The sequence below is a fragment of the Gobius niger genome, assembly GCF_951799975.1.
Source record: "Gobius niger genome assembly, chromosome: 11".
In the NCBI taxonomy this organism is placed as follows: Eukaryota; Metazoa; Chordata; class Actinopteri; order Gobiiformes; family Gobiidae; genus Gobius; species Gobius niger.
This window is the reverse complement of record NC_136862.1, coordinates 1,656,995-1,684,332: the sequence shown is the minus strand read 5'-3', so window position 1 is coordinate 1,684,332 and position 27,338 is coordinate 1,656,995. Positions and strand designations below refer to the sequence as shown.

The window sequence follows — 27,338 nt, the reverse complement described above, 5'->3', positions numbered from 1 at the left end:
CCCGGCGGGCCCGGAGCCCCGCCCCCTCGGTCTGACCGGCAGGTTGTTTGTTTGAGAACCAGCTGCTAACTCTTCAGTCTGAGCAAAGCAAACACGGACCAGGGTCAAGGCGGCGCGCGGACCAGCAGCGACTTCCGGGAACAGGCCCACGGATTTCACAATAAAAGCTCAGAATCACAGGCGGAGTTATTTAATGGGAAACAGTTGGTGCTCGGCAGAAACAGATCAGCGCCGGGAGGAAGAGCTGCACATCTACAATATCGGGCTCATCTGCAAGATGTGGGGGAAATGTGGAGAAGTTGTGTCAAAAATGGGGCAAATAGAGAAAATATTAGTCATAATATTTACACATGCTACATATATATACATATATACAGTGGCGTGCACAGACATTTTGAGGGGCAGGTGCTCAACCAAGACAAAAGGGCACAACCGCCGAAAAAAAAAAAGGTGATTTTTCTGCAACTAGTGACACTAACAGACCATTGATTTAGACAGCAATATAAAATGTCCAATTATGTGGACCTAATAATAAACTAGATGTTCTTTAGAGGACGATGTAAGACTATCACAAGGCTCTGCACTTAAGTCTAGCACAAATACAAATAAATGATGAAAATGTACTATAGCCTACACTTAAAACATCTGGTTTGTCAATATCATTGTTTTGTCCATGTCAAAAATACCTTAAATAACAATAATCCTGGGCTCCTCCCACAGACAACAGTGCCCAGAACCCAGGCACCTCCTCACAGTTCTCTCTCCTCCTCTCTCCTCTGTCAGCTCAGCTCACACTGCTCTGGCCCTGGTCTAGGTCCAGCCCAGGCCCTACAGCTCATTTTCAGAACATATTATAGCGCGACAAAACAGAACCGCTAAAGTTACTGACTTGTTACCGCTGACTTTGTCCTGACGGTCTCGACAGGTGGCGCTGACGTCCTCGCCCCGTCGGCCCTTTTGTTTCCTTTCCCCTTAATAATCCAGTCATGTCGCGCTGGCTCGTTCATAAAGTTATCGAATTTACTCAGTTTACTTTACTCCCTCGTCTCACAGAGCTGGGCTGTACCATCTTCTCAAACGGGGGAGACACGGGGACACCAAAGCTGCTCTTCTGTGATCAGGAGCGTCAGCGCCGCCGCGGCTCGAGAGGCTGAGGAGGCATGAAGCGCGATATGAAGTAGCTGAACATTAAAACTGTATTTTCAGCACATGTTGGCTCAGTAGGGCAAATATCTAACAACAATAAGATAAATAATAATTAATATTGGGGAGAAAAAAAACAGGTCTTGAGAAGGGCACTTATAAGGGCACACGGCAAAGGGGCAAAGGTGGTGCTTGAGGTGGTGCTTGAGCCCAGGTGGTGCTTGAGCACCACCTGGTGCTTGAGCCCAGGTGGTGCTTGAGCACCACCTGGGCTCTATCTGTGCACGTCCCTGCATATATATATATATATATATGTATATATATATATATATATGTATATATATATATATATATATATGTATATATATGTATACATGTGGTGTGAGCATAAGTTAGCAGTGTTAGCATTAGTTGGCAGTGTTAGCATTAGTTAGCGGTTTTAGTATTAATTAGCATTAGTTAATGAGGTTAGCATTAGTTAACGGTGTTAGCATTAGTTAGCGATGTTAGCATTAGTTAGCAGTGTTAGCATTAGCTAGCAGTGTTAGCATTAGTTAATGAGGTTAGCATTAGTTAACGGTGTTAGCATTAGTTAGTGAGGTTAGCATTAGTTAGCAGTGTTAGCATTAGTTAGCGGTGTTAGCGTTAGTTCGGTAGGCTAGCATTAGTTCGCTGTGTTAGCATTAGTTAGCAGTGGTAGCATTAGTTAGCGGTGTTAGTATTAATTAGCGCCATTAGCATTAGTTAGCAGTGTTAGCATTAGTTAGCGATGTTAGCATTAGTTAGCGATGTTAGCATTAGTTAGCGATGTTAGCATTAGTTAGCAGTGTTAGCATTAGCTAGCGGTCTTAGCATTAGTTAATGAGGTTAGCATTAGTTAGCGGTGTTAGCATTAGTTAGTGAGGCTAGCATTAGTTAGCGGTGTTAGCATTAGTTAGCGGTGTTAGCATTAGTTAGCGGTGTTAGCATTAGTTAGCGGTGTTAGCATTAGTTAGTGAGGTTAGCATTAGTTAGCGGTGTTAGCATTAGTTAGTGAGGCTAAATAGAGAAAATATTCAGAAAAACTGGGAAAAACCTGAAGAAATATGAGGAAATAATGGGTGAAATTAATGTAAAAGGAACTAAAGCTCTTGCACACTCACTCTGTACGACATTTATAAAAACAAGAAAAAAAAAGAAAAGAAAATGATATTAAAAAATAATAATAATACATTTAAAAAACAAAAAATTAAATTATAAATAAAAGTTATAAGCGATTTTTTGCGATTACGCTAATTTTGTAATCGTTTACTGTTGTAATCGAAATCGAAATCGAATTTCGATTAATTGCACAGCCCTATCCAATGGCCGCTGGCTGCCCTGCTTTTTGACCACAAACGTGGGGGCCGCCATTGCTCCGCCGTTGCTGCAGTACCTCCATATCGCCGCTAGGCCCCCATTGAAAAGCATTGGACTTTAGACACGTTAAAAACTACTTTAAAGCCTGGTTTCAATTGTTTCAACACTAGACTAGGCTAGATCTTCCTCCTGAGATAACGCTGGGTTAATAACAATATATGAAACCAGGCTGGTTTTCGTAATATGATTTTTTGAAATCTGGTATTTAATGAGGCTCGGACTGTTAGCATTGGAGCAGCGCGAGCTACACGTCACGCAAGGGCCGAGTCTACGGTGAAAATCCCGCCCGTATGTCCTTTTTAGGAACATGCTTCGTCAGAGCTGGGGAGGCGGAGCCTGTAAATCCGCCATGAATTGCCCCACGGCCGTGGTCAATCTGGTAAACGGGGAGGAGTGAGCATAAGACGTCCATTTTTTTTTACAGTCTATGGCCCTATCTGTGAGTGCGTTTGGACAGCGGTCTCAGAAGTCTTAAAGGGGCTATATCCTGCTATTTTAGCCATTCCAAAGTTAAGTATAGGCATGTATATGATATATTGTACCTCTACCATTATGGAGCACTCATTTTTGTGATAAATATAAGTGTTTTCTGGAGGTATTTTTCAAACCCGGAAGACACAACGCTTCGATTCAGTTAACTCCGCCCCCTCTCTCCGCACATACTTTACCGTAATATAAATAAACAGCAATAAGTGAAGTCACTTCACGATGCAGTTATAAGGAGTTGACATCTGCAACACAGCTTCATAAATGGCTAACACACATGCTAATATGCTAACACACATGCTAATATGCTAACACACAAGCTAATATGCTAACACACAAGCTAATATGCTAACACACAAGCTAATATGCTAACACACAAGCTAATATGCTAACACACAAGCTAATATGCTAACACACAAGCTAACCTGCGTTTGGACTGACTCGCCCTCTGGTCCATCGCTGTTTACATTATGGGACTCGCGTTGGTTATAAAAGTTAATCCACTTTGGTTCTGGCGAAGGTTCACCAAACATCCATCAGTGACAGTCACAGAAAAACAATATTTTGGTGAAAGTCGCTGAATCCAGGAGAAAAAAACAGCTGAGTGGCCTCTTCCTGAAAAAGGTTGAATATAAACTCCTCGTCCTCGTAGCCAAACGCGCTTCTTTTTCTCCGTCCGTGACATTATCGTTAGGTAAGAATAAAGAACAGGTGTGTCCAGAGTAGGTAACGAGCTCCATCTTCAGCTGCAGCGCAAACATGACTGATCTGTTCAGACGCGATGTGTTTGTTTTGGCCTCAGCTGACCTGGAAGCACCTCGGGCACATCCTTTTTTTTTTTTTTTTTTTACATTTTTTACTCTTTGTTTCTCTCTTACGACAGAAATAATGAAAAAGCTGTTTTGCAAATTAAAATCCGTCCGTAAGCATAGAATTAAGACATTACATTACAGACGTCGAGCACTTCCGTTCCGCTGTTACGACACAACTGAACACTCAGCCGTTCACCAGGAGAGGGAGGAGCCTCAGAGAGCAGGAGGGCGGAGCCTCAGAGAGCAGGAGGGCGGAGCCTCAGAGAGCAGGATTCAGGAGGATTACTGAGAGCTGTGTGAATGAAGCCACAAACCACTCTGGGGGTGTTTTTGATAAGGAAATAGCAAAACAACATGGCTAAAAGCTCCAAAAAGTCGATTTTGCAGGATATAGGACCTTTAAGACTTCTGAGACCAACATTGGAGCTGTTTTCACATGAACGCAGTTGAGATGTTTACTGGCACAGGTTAACCTCTGGGGCAATACAGGTCAATAAAGTACCATCTTATCTTATCTTATCTTATCTTAATACGCGGTGACAGAGGAGCAGTCCTGGACGACCCCGAAATAACATGTTCTCCCCGTGCTTTTACTCTGAAAGGCCGACTCAGCCTCCGCTTCCGGTGTCCGCAGCAGCAGCAGCAGCTCCTCTTCCTCTCTTTGCTTTTCTTTCTCCCTCCTCCGCTCCTCTTCCCTCTCTGTCCCGGGGCCGCTCTCTCCCCCCGCCCTGCACTCCTTTATTTATTCACTTATTTATTAATGTATTTATTTATCGGCCCGTGCACCGCTAGCTCGGAGCCGTTAGCCGCTTTTAGCTTTAGCTTTTAGCCTTAGCTCCGGGAGGAAACGATGGAGCTGCACATTCTGGAGCACAGGCTGAAAGTGGCGAGTATCGAGAAGGAAGGCATCCAGGTCTGCACCCACGGGCTCCTCAAGCTGGCCTTCCTCTCCTCCAGGACCAGGTCTGTGTTAAAAGTAGTTCCTGAGGCTGAAACTGTGACTGAACTAGACAGATGTGTGGGTGAACTGAAGAAAACCAGGTGAAGAGTCAAAGGAGAGACACGAGAAGTTCTTTTAACCCCTTAACTCCCACCTGAACCGAGCACAGTTTCTCTGGTTTGGCTTTAGCCCAGTCCAAAAGCTTCTGGAAAAATAGTGACAGAACTGAGACGGAAACAGTGATGAAGATGTGGCAAAAAAATGATGAAAAAGTGGCAAAAATGTCACAAAAAATAACAAAAATGTGACAAAAAAAAGACAGAAAGTGACAAAAAATATGCTGAAAATTTTACAAAAATGTGACAAAAAAAGACAAAAAAACTGACAAAAAGTGAGAAAAATGTGACAAAAAATTGACGAAAAAATGATGAAAAAGTGGCAAAAATGTCACAAAAAATGACAAAAAAGTGACAAAAAATTGACAAAAAATGACAAAAAAGTGAGAAAAATGTGACAAAAAAAATGACAAAAAAGTGAGAAAACTTAGACAAAAAACTGACAGAAATGTGACAAAAATTTGACAAAAAAAATTATGAAAAAATGATGAAAAAGTGGCAAAAATGTCACAAAAAAAGGACAAAAAAAATGGACAAAAAATGACAGAAAGCGACAAAAAAAATGATGAAAAATGTACAAACAATTGATGAAAAATTGGCAAAAATGTGAGAAAATTTAGACAAAAAACTGACAAAAATGTGACAAAAAAATGATGAAAAAGTGGCAAAAATGTGACCAAAATTTGACAAACAAATGATGAAAAATTGACCAAAAAAATGATGAAAAAGTGGCAAAAATGGACAAAAAATGGACAAGAAAGTGAGAAAACTTAGACAAAAAACTGACAAAAAAATTGACAAAAAAATTGACAAAAAAATTGACAAAAAGTGAGAAAACTTAGACAAAAAACTGGCAAAAAAAATGTGACAAAAATGTGACAAAAAATGACAGAAAGTGACAAAAAAAATGAGGAAAAATTTACAAAAAAATGATGAAAAAGTGGCAAAAATGTCACAAAAAATGACAAAAAAAATGACGAAAAAATGATGAAAAAGTGACAAAAAGTGACAAAAAATGTACTATTTGACAAAAAAAATTACAAGAAAGTTACAAAAATTAGTTGAAAACCCCCTAAAAAATGATGGGAAAAAAATCTGATGACGTGAGGAAAAAGATCCATTTAGGTGAGTTTTGTAGGTCTTAGCTTTCAAATGAGGCGTCACACTGGCCTACAGGATTTGGGTAAAGCTGAACTGGAGAAAATGCTCTCGGTTCAGGCGGGAGTTAAGAGGTTAAAGGAGCAGGTCTAAAATATCATTACATAATCACAGACACACGGGGCAGCTGTAAGTACTTTATTATAGGAGTAAAAGTACAGGGAATACTCTGGGAATATAAGTAAATATAAAGTAAAGTTCATACGACTTGGATAAAAACATCAGTTACATAATTATCGTTTTATGTCGGGCAGGAAGTGACATAGATAAAGGTAACGTTCAGTTTGACTCATTTCCCATTGACGTAACATGGTCGTCATGGCAACAGTGTTGTTTGCCTCCGTCTATAGATACAGACGCGTCTCTGGAATCGCCCATATATGGTGATGTTTGAAAACAGTCAAGGGGGAAACAATTTTGAAAAAATGTAAATTCAAAAACTACTTTAACAAACGCTGAATTATGAATATAGTTTCTACTAAATAAAGATACAAAGACATGGGGAGGAGCAAAGTGGTTCAACAGCCCATAAATACATGAATAACGGAGAATGCTAACTTGATGCTACATGTTAGCATCGGGCTAATGCTAAGGGTTAGCTAGCGCGAGCTACAACTGCCGTTTTTTCACTTCTACTGAACAATCTGCTGTGATTAAACATCCATACCATATGGGCCTGATTTACACTTGACTTTATTTATGTGATAAATAAGTTCAGATTCCATCAGAAAATGTCTAAAAAGAGGGAAAAAATGTGTTTCTCTAAAGATTGTATTTTCCCCCTCGGCGAGGCCACGCCCCCTTCTCTGACGAGATGTCGTCTGTATCTATGTCACTTCCTGTCAGTGTCCAATAAGGAAGTGAAGCTATAAACATCACAAAACTGGTCAAATGAAAGAAAACTGGGTAAAACTTTGGCAAAATCTTAAATATAATTATGTTTAATCTTTGTTTTTTGTTTTAACATGTGTTTAAGTCAGGGATGATTCGCGACCACGTGTTCATGATGAGAATAACTGGACGAGGCGGAGGCGTGAGCGGTGATACTGGAACCTCCTCGAGGATTTTCCGCTCGTGCCTCGGTCCCGCCCACTCAAACTGTTCATCAGTTCATCTGTTTAAGTCCTGGGCACCAGATATGTCACTTTTCAATCAGTTTTGCTTGAAACTAGTTCCAGCTCAGTTGTTTATCGTTACTATGGAAACAGCTGCAGGGGAGGGACACATGGTGCGTTCATGTGGACTGGGGAAAAGTGACGTCATCGTCCCGACTGGTTTGTGTTCATGTGACTTTATTTGGGAAAGTGGGGATTTTGACGTCATCAAATAAAAACACTCTTTTATCACTGATTAGCTGAATGATTAGCTAAATGATTAGCTACATGATTAGCTACATGATTAGCTACATGATTAGCTACATGATTAGCTGCATGATTAGCTACATGATTAGCTACATGATTAGCTAAATGATTAGCTACATGATAAGCTAGCTGAGCTAATCATGTAAATGTGTTACTGGGTTAATGTGTGGGTTCAGAATTTAAAGGGTTTTGGGCTCATGAGGTTTAACCTCTTACCACCCGCCTAAACCGAATGCCTTCTGTCCTCTGTGGCTATCGGCCTGTGTAACACCTCATTTGAAAGCTAAGACCCACAAAACTGATCTTTTCCTCGCGTTGTTGCTGTGTTGTGTCACCTTTTTAAAAAAAATATTTTCAATTTTTGTCACTTTTTTGTCGAGTTTTTGACATTTTTTTTTTTATTTTTTTTTAAATTTTGTCACTTTTTTGTTGAATTTTTGTCACATTTTTGTCACATTTTTGTAGAATTTTTGTCACTTTTTTGTAGAATTTTTGTCACTTTTTTGTAGAATTTTTGTCACTTTTTTGTAGAATTTTTGTCACTTTTTTGTAGAATTTTTGTCACTTTTTTGTTGAATTTTTCTCACTTTTTTGTTGAATTTTTGTCACTTTTTTGTTGAATTTTTCTCACATTTTTGTTGAATTTTTCTCACATTTTTGTTGAATTTTCGTCACATTTTTTGTTGAATTTTTGTCACTTTTTGTTGCGTTTACAACCTTGTTTTCTTCTCATTTTTTGTGGCTATTTTGGTGCTTCTTTCCCCAAGAATCTTTTTGATTCGGGTAAAGCCAAACTGGAGAAAGTGGGATCCGTTCAGGCGGGAGTTAAGAGGTTCATGTCTCTTTATTCCAGTGTATTTGCAGCTGGTGGATCGTCCCTGATCTCTGTAAACTCTTCAGGTTCTGCTTTTCGAGACTTTGTTCTGAGACTTTGTTCTGAGACTTTGTTCTGAGACTTTGTTCTGTCTCTGAAACATGGTGTCTGATGAATCCCTGATCTCGTCCCAGTGTTTGTAAAGCCTGATCACATTTACTCCTCGTCAGATAAAGACGGGGGCGGGACTGAAAACCAGCCCTGGACTCTGGTCAGCCTGGTCCAAATTAGCGTAAATGTGACACTTCCACAAATACACATGTGATCCTCTGACCCCCCGCCTTAAAGGGGCGAGATGCAAGTTTGTCATTTTATACTCACTGCTGCCACCTCAGGTCTTACACGTAACTGCAGCTTCTATATTAAGCTCTTAACTCCCCCCTGAACATGTTTTCTCCAAATTCTCCAAATCTAAAAGCGGCTTCAAAACAGAGGCAAAAAACGAGAAGAAAATGATGATGTAAATTGACCAAAAAAAGCGACAAAAATCCAGCAGAAAAGTGACAAAAATTAAGCAAAAAAATGACAAAAATTAAGCAAAAAAATGACAAAAATCCAGCAAAAAAGTGACAAAAATCCAGCAAAGAAAATGACAAAAATCCAGCAAAAAAAGTGACAAAAATCCAGCAAAAAAGTGACAAAAATCCAACAAAAAAGTGACCAAAATCCAGCAAAAAAAGTGACTAAAATCCAGCAAAAAAGACAAAAATTCAGCAAAAAAATGACAAAAATTCAGCAAAAAAAAGACAAAAATCCAACAAAAAATGACAAAAATTCAGCAAAAAAGTGATAAAAATCCAGCAAAAAAAAGACAAAAATCCAACAAAAAAGTGACAAAAATCCATCAAAAAAAATGACAAAAATCCAACAAAAAAAAAGACAAAAATCCAGCAAAAAAAGTGACACAAATCCAGCAAAAAAGTGACAAAAACACATAAGGGAAATAAAAAGTGACGACAGTGGCAAAGAGGAGAGAATGGATTTGGTTTTGGCGGGGGGTCAGAGGTTAAGCTCGTGCATGACGGCACTTCAGACCTGAAGTAACAACTTTCTGACAGGGCAGGGTTTCAGAGGCAGTTGTGGTGAACAGGTCTGAGCTCGTTCTACACATGAGGACATGGAGGAACATGGGGGAGGGAAATACTTTTAAGTAACATTTTTAAACTCTGTATAGTCCCTTTAACCGAGAGCATTTTCTCCAGTTCGGCTTTACCCAAATCTAAAAGCTTCTTGACTGGAGAGCGACGCTGTAACGCCTCATTTGAAAGCTCAAATCTAGAAAAGTGATGTCACGTAGTCGCTGCATTTTTGTTTGTTGTTGTTTGTTTTTTGCTGCTTTTTCATTACTTTTTTCTGGCTTTGTCGTCACGTTTTCGTCACATTTTGTTGTGTTTTGTCACTTTTTTGTTGCTTTTCCAGCGCGTTTTTGTTTTTCGATGCTTTTCTTTTAACCCCTTAACTCCCGCCTGAACCGAGCACATTTTCTCAAGTTTGGCTTTACCCCAATCCAAAAGCTTCTGGAAAAAAGCTGTGAAAATATTGACAGAACTGAGACGAAAACTTTGATGAAAAAGAGGCAAAAATGTCACAAAAACGTCACAAGAAATTGACGAAAAATTGACCAAAAAATGACTTAAAAATGACAAAAAAAGTAACATAAATGAGTTGAATATCCAACAAAAAAATGATGGAAAAAAATCTGAAGACGCGAGGAAAAAGCTCCTCTCGGTTCAGGCGGGAGTTAAGAGTTTAAGCTTTTAGATTTGGGTAAAGCTCTGTTTCGCCCGGGGGTGAGGGTAAAGTGAGGGGCCAGACCGGTGGCCCTTCTGTGCTCTTCCAGAACGGACATATGGTCTCAATTAGGGTTGCTCGATTATTGAAAAAATAATAATCACAATTATGTTTTGTCATAATTGAAATCACGATTGTTCAAACGATTATTTGTTGCCTTTAAAAAAATCCATCAAAAAAGTGTCAAAAATCCATCAAAAAAGTGACAAAAATCCATCAAAAAAGTGACAAAAATCCATCAAAAAAGTGACAAAAATCCATCAAAAAAGTGACAAAAATCCAGCAAAAAAAAGACAAAAATCCATCAAAAAAGTGACAAAAATCCATTAAAAAAAAGACAAAAATCCAGCAAAAAAGTGACAAAAATCCCAAAATTAAAAATTAGAAAAAAAAATGTGAAAAAAAAAAAGAAAAAAAAAAAATATTTGAAGAAAAAAAATTATAATCGATTTTTGGCGATTATGCTAATTTTGTAATCGTTTACTGTTGTAATCGAAATCGTAATCGAATTTCGATTAATTGCACAGCCCTAGTCTCAATGTTCTTATCCCCCGCCTTAACCGAGCTTTACCTAAATCTATAAACTTAAAAGAAAAGCACCAAAATAGTGACGAAAACGAGGATGAAAATGGAAAAAAAATGTGCCGGAAAAGCAACAAAAAAGTGTCAAAAAACGTGACAGCAAAGCAATGGGGGAAAAAATCAATGAAAACCCAACAAAAAAAACACAAAAAGTGACAAAAAAAGTAATGAAAAAGCAACAAAAAACATGACAAAAATGCGGTGACAAAAAGTTTCAATCACTTTTGTAGGTCTTAGCTTTCAAATCAGGCGTTACACTGTAGCTCTTCGGTCAAGAGTCAGAGTCAGAGTCAGTCAGAGTCCAGGGCCGGGTCAGGGTCTGGGTAATACATTATGTCTATGAGTGTCCTCACTAAGATGGCAGCGTGTGTGCGTGTGTGTGTGTGTGTGTGTGTGTGTGTGCTTGTGTGTGTGTACATGCGGTGACAGTGAAAGGTCAGGAGTCTCGGATGTGCCACATTCCTCTGGTCCCTGAGCGGCTGCAGAGTCAGAGTCAGAGTCAGGACTGGGACGTTACAGGACCAGCCCTAAAGCGTCACAGGCACAAAGAAAATATGCAACATTCAGAGCCGCGGGAAGATGTTTTAGTGAGGGGGCGCTGAGGGACAAAATGTACCCCCAAAACACTTTTTCTGTGCATAAATCCTACTTATTAACCTCTTAACTCCCGCCTGAACCGAGAGCATTTTCTCCAGTTCAGCTTTACCCAAATCCTGTAGGCCAGTGTAACGCCTCATTTGAAAGACCTACAAAACTAAATGGATCTTTTTCCTCATGTCAGATTTTTTTTGTCACTTTTTCGTCAAATTATTCACAATTTTTTGTCAAATTTTAGTCCATTTTTGTCACTTTTTTGTCAATTTCTTTTTCCATTTTTTGACATTTTTCTGTTAAATTTTTGTCAATTTTTTGTAAATTTTTGTAATTTTTTTGTATTTTTTTTGTATTTTTTTTGTAATTTTTTTGTAATTTTTTTGTAATTTTTTTGTAATTTTTTTGTAATTTTTTTGTCCCTTTTTTTGTCCCTTTTTTTGTCCCTTTTTTGTCAAATTATTCGCATTTTTTTTGTCAAATTCTTATCGCTTTTTCGTCCATTTCTTCTCAATTTTTCGTCCATGTTTTCTCACTTTTTTGTCACATTTCCATCATTGTTTTCGTCTCAGTTTTGTCGCTATTTTCACACCTTTTTTCCAGAAGCTTTTGGATTGGGGTAAAGCTGGAGAAAATGTGCTCGGTTCAGGTGGGAGTTAAGGGGTTAATATTGCCTGCAGTTCACAAACTATCCACCAGGGGGTGCTGCAGCGCCCTCAGCACCTTGGATTCCCACGGCCTTGGCAACATTTAAAAGGAAAAACGTTAAAGACAAGTTTGAAAAAAATTGAAAAAGAGGAACAAATTTGAATATATTTAGTGACATATAAAAAAAAAATGAAAAAAAATGGAAAGATAAAATTGAGGGGAAAATGTGGAAGGGAAAACATTTGCACTTTTTTTTTTATTGGGGAGATTTTGGTAAAATAAAAATAAAAACTGAAAAAACTTTTGGGGCAAAATGAGGGAAAAATGAACAAGAAATGAAAAATGTGGGGAGAAAACGTGTAAAAATGAAAAACAAAAATGGGGAAAAAAATCAGAATTTGTGGAAGCTTAGGTTAAAAAACTGGAAAATAAATAAATAAATAAAACATTTGAAAATAGGGGAAGTTTGTCGATTGTTTAACCTCAAATAAATGATACAAATTCTGCTGACTCTCATTTTAGAAAATCTCAGAAAAATGTCATTTGCATAATAATTTGGAACAGAAAAAGAGGTATCGGTGCTTAAGGGCCCCCAGGTCCCCACACCCCGGGTTGGGAAACACTGAGTTAAACCAAGTATATATATATATGTGTAAATACAGGAGCTGGATCGGGTTATTTCCTCCTCGTTCTGACGGGATCAATGTCCTGAGACGGAGACACTTCATATTCAAACGTCTCCGTTACTCACGCGCTGTGACTGTTTTAGTTCCTGTTTGTTTGTTTGTTTGTTTGTTTGTTTGTTTGTTTGTTTGTTTGTGATTTGTCTCGTCGTTGGTCTTGAATGACCCGTTCTCGCGCTTGTGTGTTGCAGATGTAAGTTCTTCAGCCTGACGGAGACGCCCGAGGACTACACCATCATCGTGGACGAGGAGGGCTTCAAAGGTGGGTCACCGTGAGCGTGTGTGTGTGACCTCTGACCCCTGACCTTCCTGATCACTGGGCCGTAGAGGTCGTAGTGCGAGTCTGAAACCATCACATTAAAGCTCCTGCTCTAACACCAGCAACTGACCTTTGACCCTTCATGGGGTCGACTGTTAGATCTGTGCAGTTTGAACTAGAGCTTCAGCAGCATTTTCCCAATTGGACCGTCCTTACCCAGAGGAAGAGGAAGTGACATCACCAACAGCTGTTCTTCTTCTTTAAGGTTATTGGCGGACTGCAGGCAAACTACTGTATGTGTCCAACAACAGCGCAGTGGCTTATGGGACGGCACAGAGGTCCCTATGCTAAAGTGGCTATGATAGTTAGCACCAGAGGTCCCTATGCTAAAGTGGCTATGATAGTTAGCATCAGAGGTCCCTATGCTAAAGTGGCTATGATAGTTAGCACCAGAGGTCCCTATGCTAAAGTGGCTATGATAGTTAGCATCAGAGGTCCCTATGCTAAAGTGGCTATGATAGTTAGCATCAGAGGTCCCTATGCTAAAGTGGCCATGATAATTAGCACCAGAGGTCCCTATGCTAAAGTGGCTATGATAGTTAGCACCAGAGGTCCCTATGCTAAAGTGGCTATGATAGTTAGCATCAGAGGTCCCTATGCTAAAGTGGCCATGATAATTAGCACCAGAGGCCCCTATGCTAAAGTGGCTATGATAGTTAGCACCAGAGGTCCCTATGCTAAAGTGGCTATGATAGTTAGCATCAGAGGTCCCTATGCTAAAGTGGCCATGATAATTAGCACCAGAGGTCCCTATGCTAAAGTGGCCATGATAATTAGCACCAGAGGTCCCTATGCTAAAGTGGCTATGATAGTTAGCACCAGAGGTCCCTATGCTAAAGTGGCTATGATAGTTAGCACCAGAGGTCCCTATGCTAAAGTGGCTATGATAGTTAGCACCAGAGGTCCCTATGCTAAAGTGGCTATGATAGTTAGCATCAGAGGTCCCTATGCTAAAGTGGCTATGATAGTTAGCATCAGAGGTCCCTATGCTAAAGTGGCTATGATAATTAGGGGGGGGTGGGGGCTATGTAAACACGGGAGTACGGTGGTGGAGGTGGTTGTCCGGCAGCCGTGGAGGGGCCGGCGTTTTTCACAGGAGCAGCAGAAACACTGAGGGAGGGGGGTCATGAATAAAGGGCTGGTATTGTGAAGTGTTTATATTATATCCCTAACCTGATGGTCCGCCTCTGCCCCCCCCAGAGCTGCCTCAGTCCGAGTGCATGAGCGTGGCCGACGCCTCCTGGCTCGCCCTGAACGTGGTGTCGGGCGGAGGAAACGCCTCCAGCTCGCAGCCCATCGGCGTCACCAAGATCGCCAAGTCTGTGATCGCGCCGCTCGCCGACCACAACATCTCCGTCTTCATGCTGTCCACGTACCAGACCGACTACATCCTGGTAACATCTGCAGCACACGTGGGGGGGTCAGGGGGGGCGTTTAGAAAGAAAATATTATAACAAATGGGTTCAAAACATTGGGGAAAAAGGGTCAAACATAAAAACAAAAATGGGAAAAATGTATTGAAATTGTGGTGAAAATATGGGAAAATTGAGGTAAAAAAAAACTGTGAAATAAACAAAAATGCAACAAAAATGCAACAAAAATGCAACAAAAAAGTGACAAAAATGTGACAAAAATGTGACAAAAAAGTGACAAAAAAGTGACAAAAATGCAACAAAAATGTAACAAAAAAGTGACAAAAATGTGACAAAAAAGTGACAAAAATGTGACAAAAAAGTGACAAAAATGCAACAAAAATGCAACAAAAATGCAACAAAAAAGTGACAAAAATGTGACAAAAATGCAACAAAAATGTAACAAAAAAGTGACAAAAATGTGACAAAAAAGTGACAAAAATGTGACAAAAAAGTGACAAAAATGTGACAAAAAAGTGACAAAAATGCAACAAAAATGTAACAAAAAAGTGACAAAAATGTGACAAAAAAGTGACAAAAATGTGACAAAAATGTGACAAAAAAGTGACAAAAATGCAACAAAAATGCAACAAAAATGCAACAAAAAAGTGACAAAAATGTGACAAAAATGCAACAAAAATGTAACAAAAAAGTGACAAAAATGCAACAAAAAAGTGACAAAAAAGTTTTAAAAAAAAGTGACAAAAATGTGACAAAAAAGTGACAAAAATATGACAAAAAATTTACAAAAATGTGACAAAAATGCGACAAAAATGCAACAAAAATGCAACAAAAAAGTGACAAAAATGTGACAAAAAAGTGACAAAAATGTGACAAACAAGTAAAAAAAATATGACAAAAATGCAACAAAAATGCAACAAAAAAGTGATAAAGTCACAAAATTAGTTGAAACCCCCCCCCCCAAAAAGCAATGAAAATAAATGTGATGATGTGAGGAAAAAGATCCATTTAGATGAGATAAGATAAACCTTTATTGATCTCACAAAGGAGAAATTCACTTGTTACAGTCGGCGTTACTTCACAGTCTTATTGTACAGTCTGACAGCAGTGGGGATGAAGGCTTTGCGGTAGATCTTAGCTTGAGGCGTTACACTGGCCTACAGGATTTGGGTAAAGCTGAACTGGAGAAAATGTTCTCAGTTCAGGCGGGAGTTAAGAGGTTAATAAATGAACCTGATGTTTTAGGGACACAAATCTCGTTTTTCTTCATTTTCCTGGTCGTCCGTTTTGCTCAAATACAAATAAAGGCCTGGGTGGAGTTTGTTCACATGTGTGTTTCAGGAGTTTGTGTCGGCCTCATGATGAAGTTGTGGTCTTTGTGTGTGTGTGTGTGTGTGTGTGTGTTGTGTATGTGTGTGTGTGTTGCAGGTGCGGGAGCGTGACCTGCCGCTCGTCATGCACACGCTGTCGTCCGAGTTCACGCTGCTGCGAGTCGTTAACGGGGAGACGGTGGCGGCCGGAGCTCTGGGCGTCTCCAACGGCTTCGTCAAACCCAAACTCGGTACGTGCCGCCCTCAGGAGCCACCGGGGGGAGCCACCGGGGGGAGCCACCGGGGGGAGACACCGGGGGAGACACCAGGGGGAGCCACCGGGAGGAGCCACCGGGAGGAGATACCAGGGGGAGCCACCGGGGGGAGCCGTTACATCAGGGCCTCATGTGTATATGGTTTATCCAGGCAGGTTTCCTCCAAACGGCTCCAGGTTTTAGAGTTTAACAAAGGACGTTTTTATGTTAAATAAAACAGAAGCTGAAGGTTAATTGTTTATGTTCATCCATCATTAAAGCAGTACTAAGTAACGTGTTTACCTTAATAAATCCTCCCCGTAGTCCCTGTGGGGGTAATACAAGTGTTTATGGGATGATTGGAGGGTCTTTCATCGCCCCCTGGTGTCTCTGGACAGAAAACCATGTTTGCAACTTGTCTGCCACCGGTCCGGAGAAAGCAATACACACTAATGGAATCACGAAGAAGAAGCTAACCTGCTAACGGGCTAAGCTAACTGCGGGCTAACGTCACTTTAAACAGTATTTACAGCCAAGTTTGAGTGAAAAAAAATATTTCCATTGTAAATTTTTATGCACAGTAACCCTCTGTCCCTTCGCCTTTCCTGTCAGCGTAGTATTTACTCTCCAAGACAATTAATAACTTAAAAATCGTAACTTGCTACGACACCTGCAGTTGCGCTTATGGCCTCTAGGGGGAAGAGTTACTTAGTACTGCTTTAAAGTAAAAAGCTATGTATATATATTTAATCATTCGTTCTTTATTCTTGGTATTTTCTTATAACTTCCCTCCCTCCCTTCTCATCCTGGTCTCTTCCTGGTCTCATCCTGGTCTCATCCTGGTCTCCTCCTGGTCTCGTCCTGGTCTCATCCTGGTCTCATCCTGGTCTAATGCTGGTCTCATCCTGGTCTCTTCCTGGTCTCATCCTGGTCTCATCCTGGTCTCTTCCTGGTCTCATCCTGGTCTCTTCCTGGTCTCATCCTGGTTTCATCCTGGTCTCATCCTGGTCTCTTCCTGGTTTCATCCTGGTCTCATTCTGGTCTCTTCCTGGTCTCGTCCTGGTCTCGTCCTGGTCTCGTCCTGGTCTCCTCCTGGTCTCTTCCTGGTCTCTTCCTGGTCTCTTCCTGGTTTCATCCTGGTTTCCTCCTGGTTTCATCCTGGTCTCCTCCTGGTTTCAGTCCCGCGGCCGATCATCCACCCTCTGTCCAGCCCCTCCAACCTGTTCTGTGTGACGAGTCTGGACCCGGACACGCTGCCCTCGGTGGCCACGCTGCTCATGGACGTCATGCTGTACTCCGGAGGGTAAGACCACATGGACCACACGGACCACACGGACCGGGCCACGGTCTGGACCTGGTCCTGTTCTCGTCTCAGCAGGAGAAGGTCCTGCCGAGTCTTCACTGTTTTTGAAGGAACATTAAACCACAGATGTTTGTTGTTGTTTCTGTGGAGCTTCTAACTTTAAAAGAGCTGATCTTCTGTCGTCACATGTGACTCCAGGACAAGGTCAAAGGTCACTGTTCAAAGTAAAAAGCAGATCATTTAAGAAAATAAAATCCTGTTTTACTTTCTGAGCAGCTCCTAAAACGTGAAACTCCTTTTTGTCGTTTTGTCTTAACTCCCCCTGAAGTGAGTGCACTTTCACACGTTTGATTTCTAAAAAAGAGAAAATAACGGCCAAAATAGTGATGAAAACGAGACGTAAACACAACAAAAATGTGGCAGAAAAGTAACATAAAAAGTGACAAAAATGTGACAAAAATGTGACAAAAATGTGACCAAAAAGTGACAAAAAGTGACAAAAAAGTGATAAAAAAGTGACAAATGTGACAAAAAGTGACAAAAATGGGACAAAAAAGTGATAAAAAAGTGACAAATGTGACAAAAAGTGACAAAAAGTGACAAAAAAGTGATAAAAAAGTGACAAATGTGACAAAAAGTGACAAAAATGGGACAAAAAAGTGACAAAAAGTGACAAAAACTGATAAAAAAGTGACCAAAAAGTGACAAAAAAGTGACAAAAAAGTGACAAAAAAGTGACAAAAAAGTGACAAAAAAAGTGATAAAAATGTGACAAAAATGTGATTAAAAAGTGTCAAAAAAGTGACAAAAAGTGATAAAAATGTGACAAAAAAAGTGATAAAAATGTGACAAAAAAGTGATAAAAAATGTGACAAAAAAGTGACAAAAATGTGACGTTTGGTTCAGATGGGAGCTTAGAGGTTAAAGGAAGTTTCTTGGTCGTTTCACCTCAAACCAAAGATACAAATGTCAAAGAAATGAAATGGAAGGAAAGGAATAAATAATAAAATAATCTCCGGCTCATGGCTGTTGGAGCTGCACCAGCCCCTATAGCGCCCCCTGCAGGAGGGGAGGGAACAGATTAAAAGATGAATCTGCTTTATGCTTCTATGTGACAGATCATTGCGTGTCCTCCTGTAGAACCTCCTGTAGAACCTCCAGTGTTTCTGCTGAACCTGAGACTGAGTGTTTTTGTGCAGGTCCAAAGACAGCGGCGCGAGCCCGGACGACTCCAGCAGGATCCGCTTCTTCTCCTTCTCCCTGATCGAGGGATACATCTCTCTGGTCATGGACGAGCAGACGGCACAGAGGTTAGGCGGGCAGCACACATGCAGGAGCTGAAATGTTCAAACAGAAAAACATCAAACCAACAGCAGTTTATAAAGAGAATACTTTCTGATGCCAGTGGAACGAGACACAGCAGCAGCACCAGTCTGTTCAGAGCCAGGTTTAGATTTTAATTTAAAGGATAAATCTCCCAATAAGCACTTTAATCATTAGACAGAAGTAAACCTGTAGGCTAATAGCAACACTGTAGCTTTAAAGAGGGGGTGTTCTGCTTTTTTCAGTCCCACAGCACCAGTCTATATCTCACTACAATGATGACAAACCTTCTGCTGGTCTGTAAATGCAGTAAATTAGAATAACTGCCTTGTATAAAATGTCTCTCTCAAAATGGCTGTAGTGAATGTCTTGAAATAGGCCTCTGTCTCTTTAAGAACCTCTGAGCCTTTAGACACGCCCCCTCCACACGCTGTCTGTGGCATCAGTGGGGAGGGGGTTCTGCTGAGGAGCAGTGGTTGGTTACTCGGCTGGTGACCAAAGCTCGGAGGCGTCTCCAGGAGGTGGGGGCGTTCCTAGGAGGACTCAGGCAAACCTATCCCTAAAATGGCCGCCATCAGAGTTTTTACAGATCACTCAGAAATACGTGAATGTGCCAAGGCAACACTTCAGCCATGTTTTTAATGAGGGAGTGACAGAATAACATGATGGAAAGCTTGAAAAAGTCCATTTTGCAGAATACCCCCTTTAAGTTTCCACATGTGACATTAGCAGCGGAGCTAAAGTTAGCTTTTACCTGTTGGACAAAAATAACTGATCACCGAGGAGGAGCAGAAAATGTCCCTGAACTTCCAGAGTCTCATCACAGAGACTTCACTCAGAGCCGAGCTCAGGGACGAGGCAGGACAGGATCTCCTTCAGCTCAGAGCTTCACTGTGTTTGGTTTGGTAGGAGTTTGGCAGAAAGAAAGATGATCTGATGAACGAGACAGTGCGTTTGTTGTAGCTGGATCATCTGTGAGGCCTGAGGAGCTGCCGTCAGCTCGACTCTAACCTGAGGCTCAGAGTCAGAGGAGAAAAAACACCTTTCCTCTCAGTTTCCTTCTGCTGTTCTAACATCTCACACGTGGCCTCACACTGTGTGACTGAGAACATCTGCCTCAGGGCTCCTCATGGAGGTTCTCCCTCTGTGGCTGAGACTCTGTATGACAGACCAGTTGGTTCTGTGGGGAGTCTTTGTGAATGAAGGAGGAGCTCCTCCACATCTGCACAGGGGTTTCTGTTGCCTGGAGACAGAAGACGAGGCTGAGTCACGGCTTCACACTCGCTCACCTCCTGAACATCACAGCACAGTCTGAACACGAGAGCGAGTCCCTGTTTTCATGTGGGTCGAATGTGCTGGGGTCAGGTGGGGTCAGGTGGGGTCAGCTGAGGGTCAGGGGGGTCAGGTGGTCAGGTGGGGGTCAGGTGGGGGTCACAAAGCTCACAATGACCTGGACTACAGTTCTTCTGTTCTTCTGTCCTCTGGTCTGCAGGTTTCCCAATAACGTCCTGTTCACGAGTGCGTCCGGGGAGCTGTGGAAGATGGTTCGGATCGGGGGGCAGCCTCTCGGGTTCGGTGAGTTTGTTTTATTTTATATCTAGATTCTTCTGGAACCTTCTGTGGACCAGTGTGGCTGATGGAGCTTCTAATGCCTCAGACCAGTGTGGCTGATGGTCTGATGTTCTGTCAGTTGACCCTGTGATCTCTGGAGCCCTCGTCGCACAGATCGGTACAAACGTCCTGACGTGTCTGTGTCTCTGTGTTTCAGACGAGTGTGGGATCGTGGCTCAGATCTCGGAGCCTTTGGCCACGGCCGACATTCCAGCTTATTACATTAGCACATTCAAGTTCGACCACGCTCTGGTGAGGAACACACGCACTCAGGTCCACAGACCCACAGATCCACAGACCCACAGACTCACACAGACCCACAGACCCACAGACTCACACAGACCCACAGACCCACAGACCCACAGACACACAGACACACAGACCCTCAGATCCACAGACCCTCAGATCCACAGACACACAGACCCTCAGATCCACAGACCCACAGACCCACAGACCCACAGACCCACAGACCCACAGACCCACAGACCCACAGACCCACAGACACACAGACACACAGACACACAGACCCTCAGATCCGCAGACCCGCAGACCCGCAGACCCGCAGACCCGCAGACCCGCAGACCCGCAGACCCGCAGACACGCAGACACGCAGACCCGCAGACCCGCAGACACGCAGACACGCAGACACGCAGACTCGCAGACTCGCAGACCCGCAGACCCGCAGACCCGCAGACCCGCAGACCCGCAGACCCGCAGACCCGCAGACCCGCAGACCCGCAGACCCGCAGACACGCAGACTCGCAGACCCGCAGACCCGCAGACCCGCAGACACGCAGACCCGCAGACACGCAGACACGCAGACTCGCAGACCCGCAGACCCGCAGACCCGCAGACCCGCAGACCCGCAGACCCGCAGACCCGCAGACACGCAGACACGCAGACACGCAGACTCGCAGACTCGCAGACCCGCAGACCCGCAGACCCGCAGATCCGCAGACCCGCAGACCCGCAGACCCGCAGACCCGCAGACACGCAGACCCGCAGACCCGCAGACCCGCAGACCCACAGACCCAACAGACCCACAGACACACAGACCCACAGACCCACAGACCCACAGACACACAGACCCACAGACCCACAGACCCACAGACCCACAGACCCACAGACACACAGACCCAACAGACCCACAGACCCACAGACCCACAGACCCACAGACCCAACAGACCCACAGACCCACAGACCCACAGACCCACAGACCCACAGACCCACAGACACACAGACACACAGACCCACAGACCCAACAGACCCACAGACCCACAGACACACAGACCCACAGACACACAGACACACAGACCCACAGACCCAACAGACCCACAGACCCACAGACACACAGACCCACAGACCCACAGACCCACAGACCCTCAGACCCTCAGACCCTCAGACCCTCAGACACACAGACACACAGACCCACAGACCCAACAGACCCGCAGACCCGCAGACACGCAGACCCGCAGACCCGCAGACCCGCAGACCCGCAGACCCACAGACCCTCAGACCCTCAGACCCACAGACCCACAGACCCACAGACCCACAGACACACAGACACACAGACCCACAGACCCACAGACCCACAGACCCAACAGACCCACAGACCCACAGACCCACAGACCCAACAGACCCACAGACCCACAGACCCACAGACCCACAGACCCACAGACCCACAGACCCAACAGACCCACAGACCCACAGACCAACAGACCCACAGACCCACAGACCCACAGACCCAACAGACCCACAGACCCACAGACCCACAGACCCACAGACCCACAGACACACAGACCCACAGACCCACAGACACACAGACCCACAGACACACAGACACACAGACCCACAGACCCACAGACCCAACAGACCCACAGACCCACAGACCCACAGACCCAACAGACCCACAGACCCACAGACCCTCAGACACACAGACCCTCAGACACACAGACCCTCAGACACACAGACCCACAGACCCACAGACCCACAGACCCACAGACCCACAGACACACAGACCCACAGACACACAGACCCACAGACACACAGACACACAGACCCTCAGACCCTAAGACCCACAGACCCACAGACCAACAGACCCACAGACCCACAGACCCAACAGACCCACAGACCCACAGACACACAGACCCACAGACCCACAGACACACAGACCCACAGACACACAGACCCACAGACACACAGACACACAGACCCTCAGACACACAGACCCACAGACCCACAGACCAACAGACCCACAGACCCACAGACCCAACAGACCCACAGACCCACAGACACACAGACACTCAGACCCACAGACCCTCAGACCCACAGACCCACAGACCCACAGACCCTCAGACCCTAAGACCCACAGACCCACAGACACACAGACACAAAGACCCACAGATCCACAGACCCACAGACACACAGACCCACAGACCCTCAGACCCTCAGACCCACAGACACACAGACACACAGACACAAAGACCCACAGACCCACAGACCCACAGACACACAGACACAAAGACCCACAGATCCACAGACCCACAGACCCACAGACCCACAGACCCACAGACCCACAGACACACAGACACACAGACCCACAGACACACAGACACAAAGACCCACAGACCCACAGACCCACAGACCCACAGACCCACAGACCCTCAGACCCACAGACCCACAGACCCACAGACCCACAGACCCACAGACCCTCAGACCCACAGACCCACAGACACAAAGATCCACAGACCCTCAGACCCTCAGACCCTCAGACCCACAGACACACAGACACACAGACCCTCAGACCCACAGACACACAGACCCACAGACACACAGACACACAGACCCTCAGACCCGCAGACCCGCAGACCCGCAGACCCGCAGACACGCAGACCCGCAGACACACAGACCCTCAGACCCGCAGACCCGCAGACCCGCAGACACACAGACCCACAGACCCTCAGACACACAGACCCACAGGCCCACAGATCCACAGATCCACAGACCCACAGACCCTCAGACACACAGACACACAGGCCCACAGGCCCACAGATCCACAGATCCTCAGACACGCAGACCCGCAGACACACAGACCCTCAGACCCACAGACCCACAGACACACAGACCCACAGACACACAGACCCACAGACCCTCAGACACACAGACCCACAGGCCCACAGATCCACAGATCCACAGACCCACAGACCCTCAGACACACAGACACACAGACCCACAGACACACAGACCCACAGACCCTCAGACACACAGACCCACAGACCCACAGACCCTCAGACACACAGACCCACAGACACACAGACACACAGACACACAGACCCACAGACCCACAGACACACAGACACACAGACCCACAGACCCACAGACCCTCAGACACACAGACACACAGACACTCAGACCCACAGACCCTCAGACACGCAGACCCGCAGACACACAGACCCACAGACCCACAGACCCACAGACCCTCAGACCCTCAGACCCGCAGACCCACAGACCCACAGACACACAGACCCACAGACCCTCAGACACACAGACCCACAGACCCACAGACCCACAGACCCTCAGACCCTCAGACACACAGACCCACAGACCCACAGACCCACAGACCCTCAGACCCTCAGACCCGCAGACCCACAGACCCACAGACACACAGACCCACAGACCCACAGACACACAGACCCACAGACACACAGACCCACAGACACACAGACACACAGACACACAGACACACAGACCCACAGACACACAGACACACAGACCCACAGACCCACAGACACACAGACACACAGACACACAGACACACAGACCCACAGACACACAGACACACAGACACACAGACACACAGACCCACAGACACACAGACCCACAGACACACAGACCCACAGACACACAGACCCACAGACACACAGACACACAGACACACAGACACACAGACCCACAGACACACAGACACACAGACACACAGACACACAGACCCACAGACACACAGACCCACAGACACACAGACACACAGACACACAGACCCACAGACACACAGACACACAGACACACAGACCCACAGACACACAGACCCACAGACCCACAGACCCACAGACCCACAGACACACAGACCCACAGACCCTCAGACCCTCAGACACGCAGACACACAGACACACAGACCCACAGACCCACAGACCCACAGACCCACAGACACACAGACCCTCAGACCCTCAGACCCACAGACACACAGACACACAGACACACAGACACACAGACACACAGACCCACAGACCCACAGACCCTCAGACACACAGACCCACAGACCCACAGACCCACAGACACACAGACACACAGACCCACAGACACACAGACCCACAGACCCACAGACCCTCAGACACACAGACCCTCAGACCCTCAGACCCTCAGACCCTCAGACCCACAGACCCACAGACCCTCAGACCCACAGACCCTCAGACCCTCAGACACACAGACCCTCAGACCCTCAGACCCACAGACCCTCAGACCCTCAGACCCACAGACCCTCAGACCCTCAGACCCAACAGACCCACAGACCCTCAGACCCACAGACCCTCAGACCCTCAGACACACAGACACACAGACCCACAGACACACAGACCCTCAGACCCACAGACCCACAGACCCACAGACCCACAGACCCACAGACCTACAGACCCACAGACCCACAGACCCTCAGATCCACAGACCCACAGACCCACAGACCCACAGATCCGCAGACCCACACTTATACACTGAGGAAAGTTACAAAAGCCTCACGTCGAACTTAAATATTTGTAGTTTGTTTTTGGAAATAGTAGGATTTATTATAAGGGTGTAACGATACGTTTTTTGAACCGATACGATTCGAGCGATACAGCAGATTTTCGATACGATATTTGATACTTTAAACATTGGATTTTCAGCAAATTAAGCCATAATTATTACAAGTAACGTAACATAAATACAACAGAGGCATTTGCACTGGATTTTATTTAAAGAAACACTTCAGATTTGCTGATTGTTGAATCAAACAACAGTGGACAAAATACACCCACAAAGTGCAATAAACAGCAAGATAAAGAGCTGTTTATATATTTTACATTATAATCTTCAGCTTATTTTCAGTTAGAGCCAGTGCTGGTGACCTTTAACCTTAAGACGTCTCTTCTTTTGGCTTTACATCTTCTTGAGTGAAGCCTCCAAATACAGCTTATACAGCATTTCAGTGAGCGGGACAGGAAAAATAAAGGGCCGCTGTCACATGACAAGTTACTAACAAAGCTACCTGGTGTCACTGCAGGATTCTGACGTCACGTCTCACTCACAGACACTAGTGTATATGTTTTAGACTCTGAACGCAGAGCGCCTCATCCTCTCACTACAACCTCTGTGAACAACAATGCCAACAAAATACAACACGAGCAGCATCGCCAGAGCCAAAAGCAACGACACCAGATATTACCAGACTGCATTAGACTTTCCACCAGTTTCTCTCATAAACAGAGTTAGCGCCTCCAGTTCATCCAGAGCTTGAAATGCTAGGGAGGACGTTTATTTTACACTCAGGGGGTTCTAAACTCACAGGAAATGTACAACAGTAACTGGAGGTTCTTATATACAAAGATAGAAAGCTTTAAAGGGCAAAACTAAACTCCAAAAGTGCAGAAAACAAATGAAATCCAAATGATGGTGCAGCAAAAGTCGGATTCCCATGAGCACAAAGTTTAGAAGAAAGTGTAAAAGCACGAAATAAGAGAATAATCATAGAAACATAGTAAGTAGTAAATGATAAAAGCCGATGCCGATCCATTATTTAGAGTTTATTATTGACCTTTATTCTCCTGTCGAGTCTTTAAACCCGTGTGTTTTTCTGCAGGTCCCTGAGGAGAACATCCAGAGCGTGATCGGAGCCCTGCGGACGGAGAGCGCGGCGCAGTGACCCTCCTGCGGCGCCCCCCGCTGGCCGAGACCTGTCCATGAAGTGCCAAGAGTCTGTCTGTTAAAGCGAGAGAGAGAAAGAAAGTCACGTTTCTGCAAAGCTCCTCCTTCGCCCAGAGCTTCAGCCTCGTCCTTTTCACTTAAGCAGCGACGCAGGATCAATTTAAACCAGAGCCGAGACGCGAGACGCCGTTACCAGATCAGACTTTAAACCAGAGCGGAGACGCGAGACGCCGTTATGAGATCAGAAACAGCTGCAAAATGTCCCAATGTCAGGAAACGTGGGAATACTGTGGGAAAAGGGGGAAGATTTAGGGAAAATAATATGGGGAAAAGCCGGGAGGGCTGGGAGACAAAAAAAAATGCGAGAAAATTGCAGAAAATATTGAGAAAAATAAGGGAAAATTGGGGAATAAATTGTGGGGGAAAAACTGGGAAAATTTGCACAAAAAAAAGTGGAAAGAGTGGAGGTAAGTGGAGGTTAGGGCTGCATCTAACGATTATTTTGGTAATCGATTAATCGACCGATTATTGTTTCAATTTTTCATCACATAAAGCTAAAGTGGCGCCGCTTGAGGACACGTGGATGGAGTAAACTTAAAGTAAACATTTGTAGGAGGCTCTTTGTGCTAATTCTGCTTTGATTGGACGAGACAAAGACAGATATTTATGAAATTTACGATGTACAAAACACTGCAGACGCTCACTTTAAAAAACAAAGTAGGTTTTCATCCAAAATACATAATTGTCAAGTCTTTTTTGCTCAGTTTGAGTCTGTGTTTACTAGAAAACGATTAATCGATTACTGGAATAGTTGACAACTATTTTAGTAATCGATTAGTTGTCGATTAATCGATTAGTTGTTTCAGCCCTAGTGGAGGTAAATTAAAAAAATGGGGGAAATTTTGAGGAAAATTGGGACTAAAATGCAGAAGATAAGTGGGAAAGTGGGAGTGGATTTTAAAAGAATTGGGGGGAAAAAAAAATAGTTGGAAAATTGGGAAACATTGGGGAAAGATTCTGAACAAATTAGGGGGAAAACTGTGAATAAATTGGGGAAAAAGCAGTGTATGAAAGCGGTTAAAGCTGCTGATCTCACGTCCGTCTCTCGCTCTTCTGAGTAGGGCTGGGCACCGTTCGTTTTTTTCGATACCACTACTTTAACGATTCCTGCTTTTCGGTACCGGTGCCTTAACGGTGCTTTTTCCGATACCTTTGTTATTTTAATTGAGTTCAGGAGGAAGTCCAAACACATCAGAAAACAGGAGCAGCAGCGTCACCTGTAACTTCCTGTTTTTCTCAGAATTCCCACT

General features: G+C 44.2%; 1 protein-coding gene across 1 annotated transcript; it reads left to right on the top strand.

Moving 5' to 3' along the window:
• Nucleotides 1–4,484: 4,484 nt before the first annotated feature.
• On the top strand, nucleotides 4,485–26,131 carry castor2 (cytosolic arginine sensor for mTORC1 subunit 2). The gene is made up of 9 exons (XM_079565692.1): nucleotides 4,485–4,802; nucleotides 12,775–12,845; nucleotides 14,103–14,296; nucleotides 15,704–15,836; nucleotides 17,019–17,142; nucleotides 18,342–18,452; nucleotides 19,958–20,040; nucleotides 20,234–20,328; nucleotides 25,964–26,131. Exons 1-9 carry the CDS (start codon nucleotides 4,690–4,692, stop codon nucleotides 26,024–26,026), a joined length of 987 nt encoding a protein of 328 aa, XP_079421818.1. The 5' UTR covers nucleotides 4,485–4,689; the 3' UTR covers nucleotides 26,027–26,131.
• Nucleotides 26,132–27,338: the final 1,207 nt, after the last annotated feature.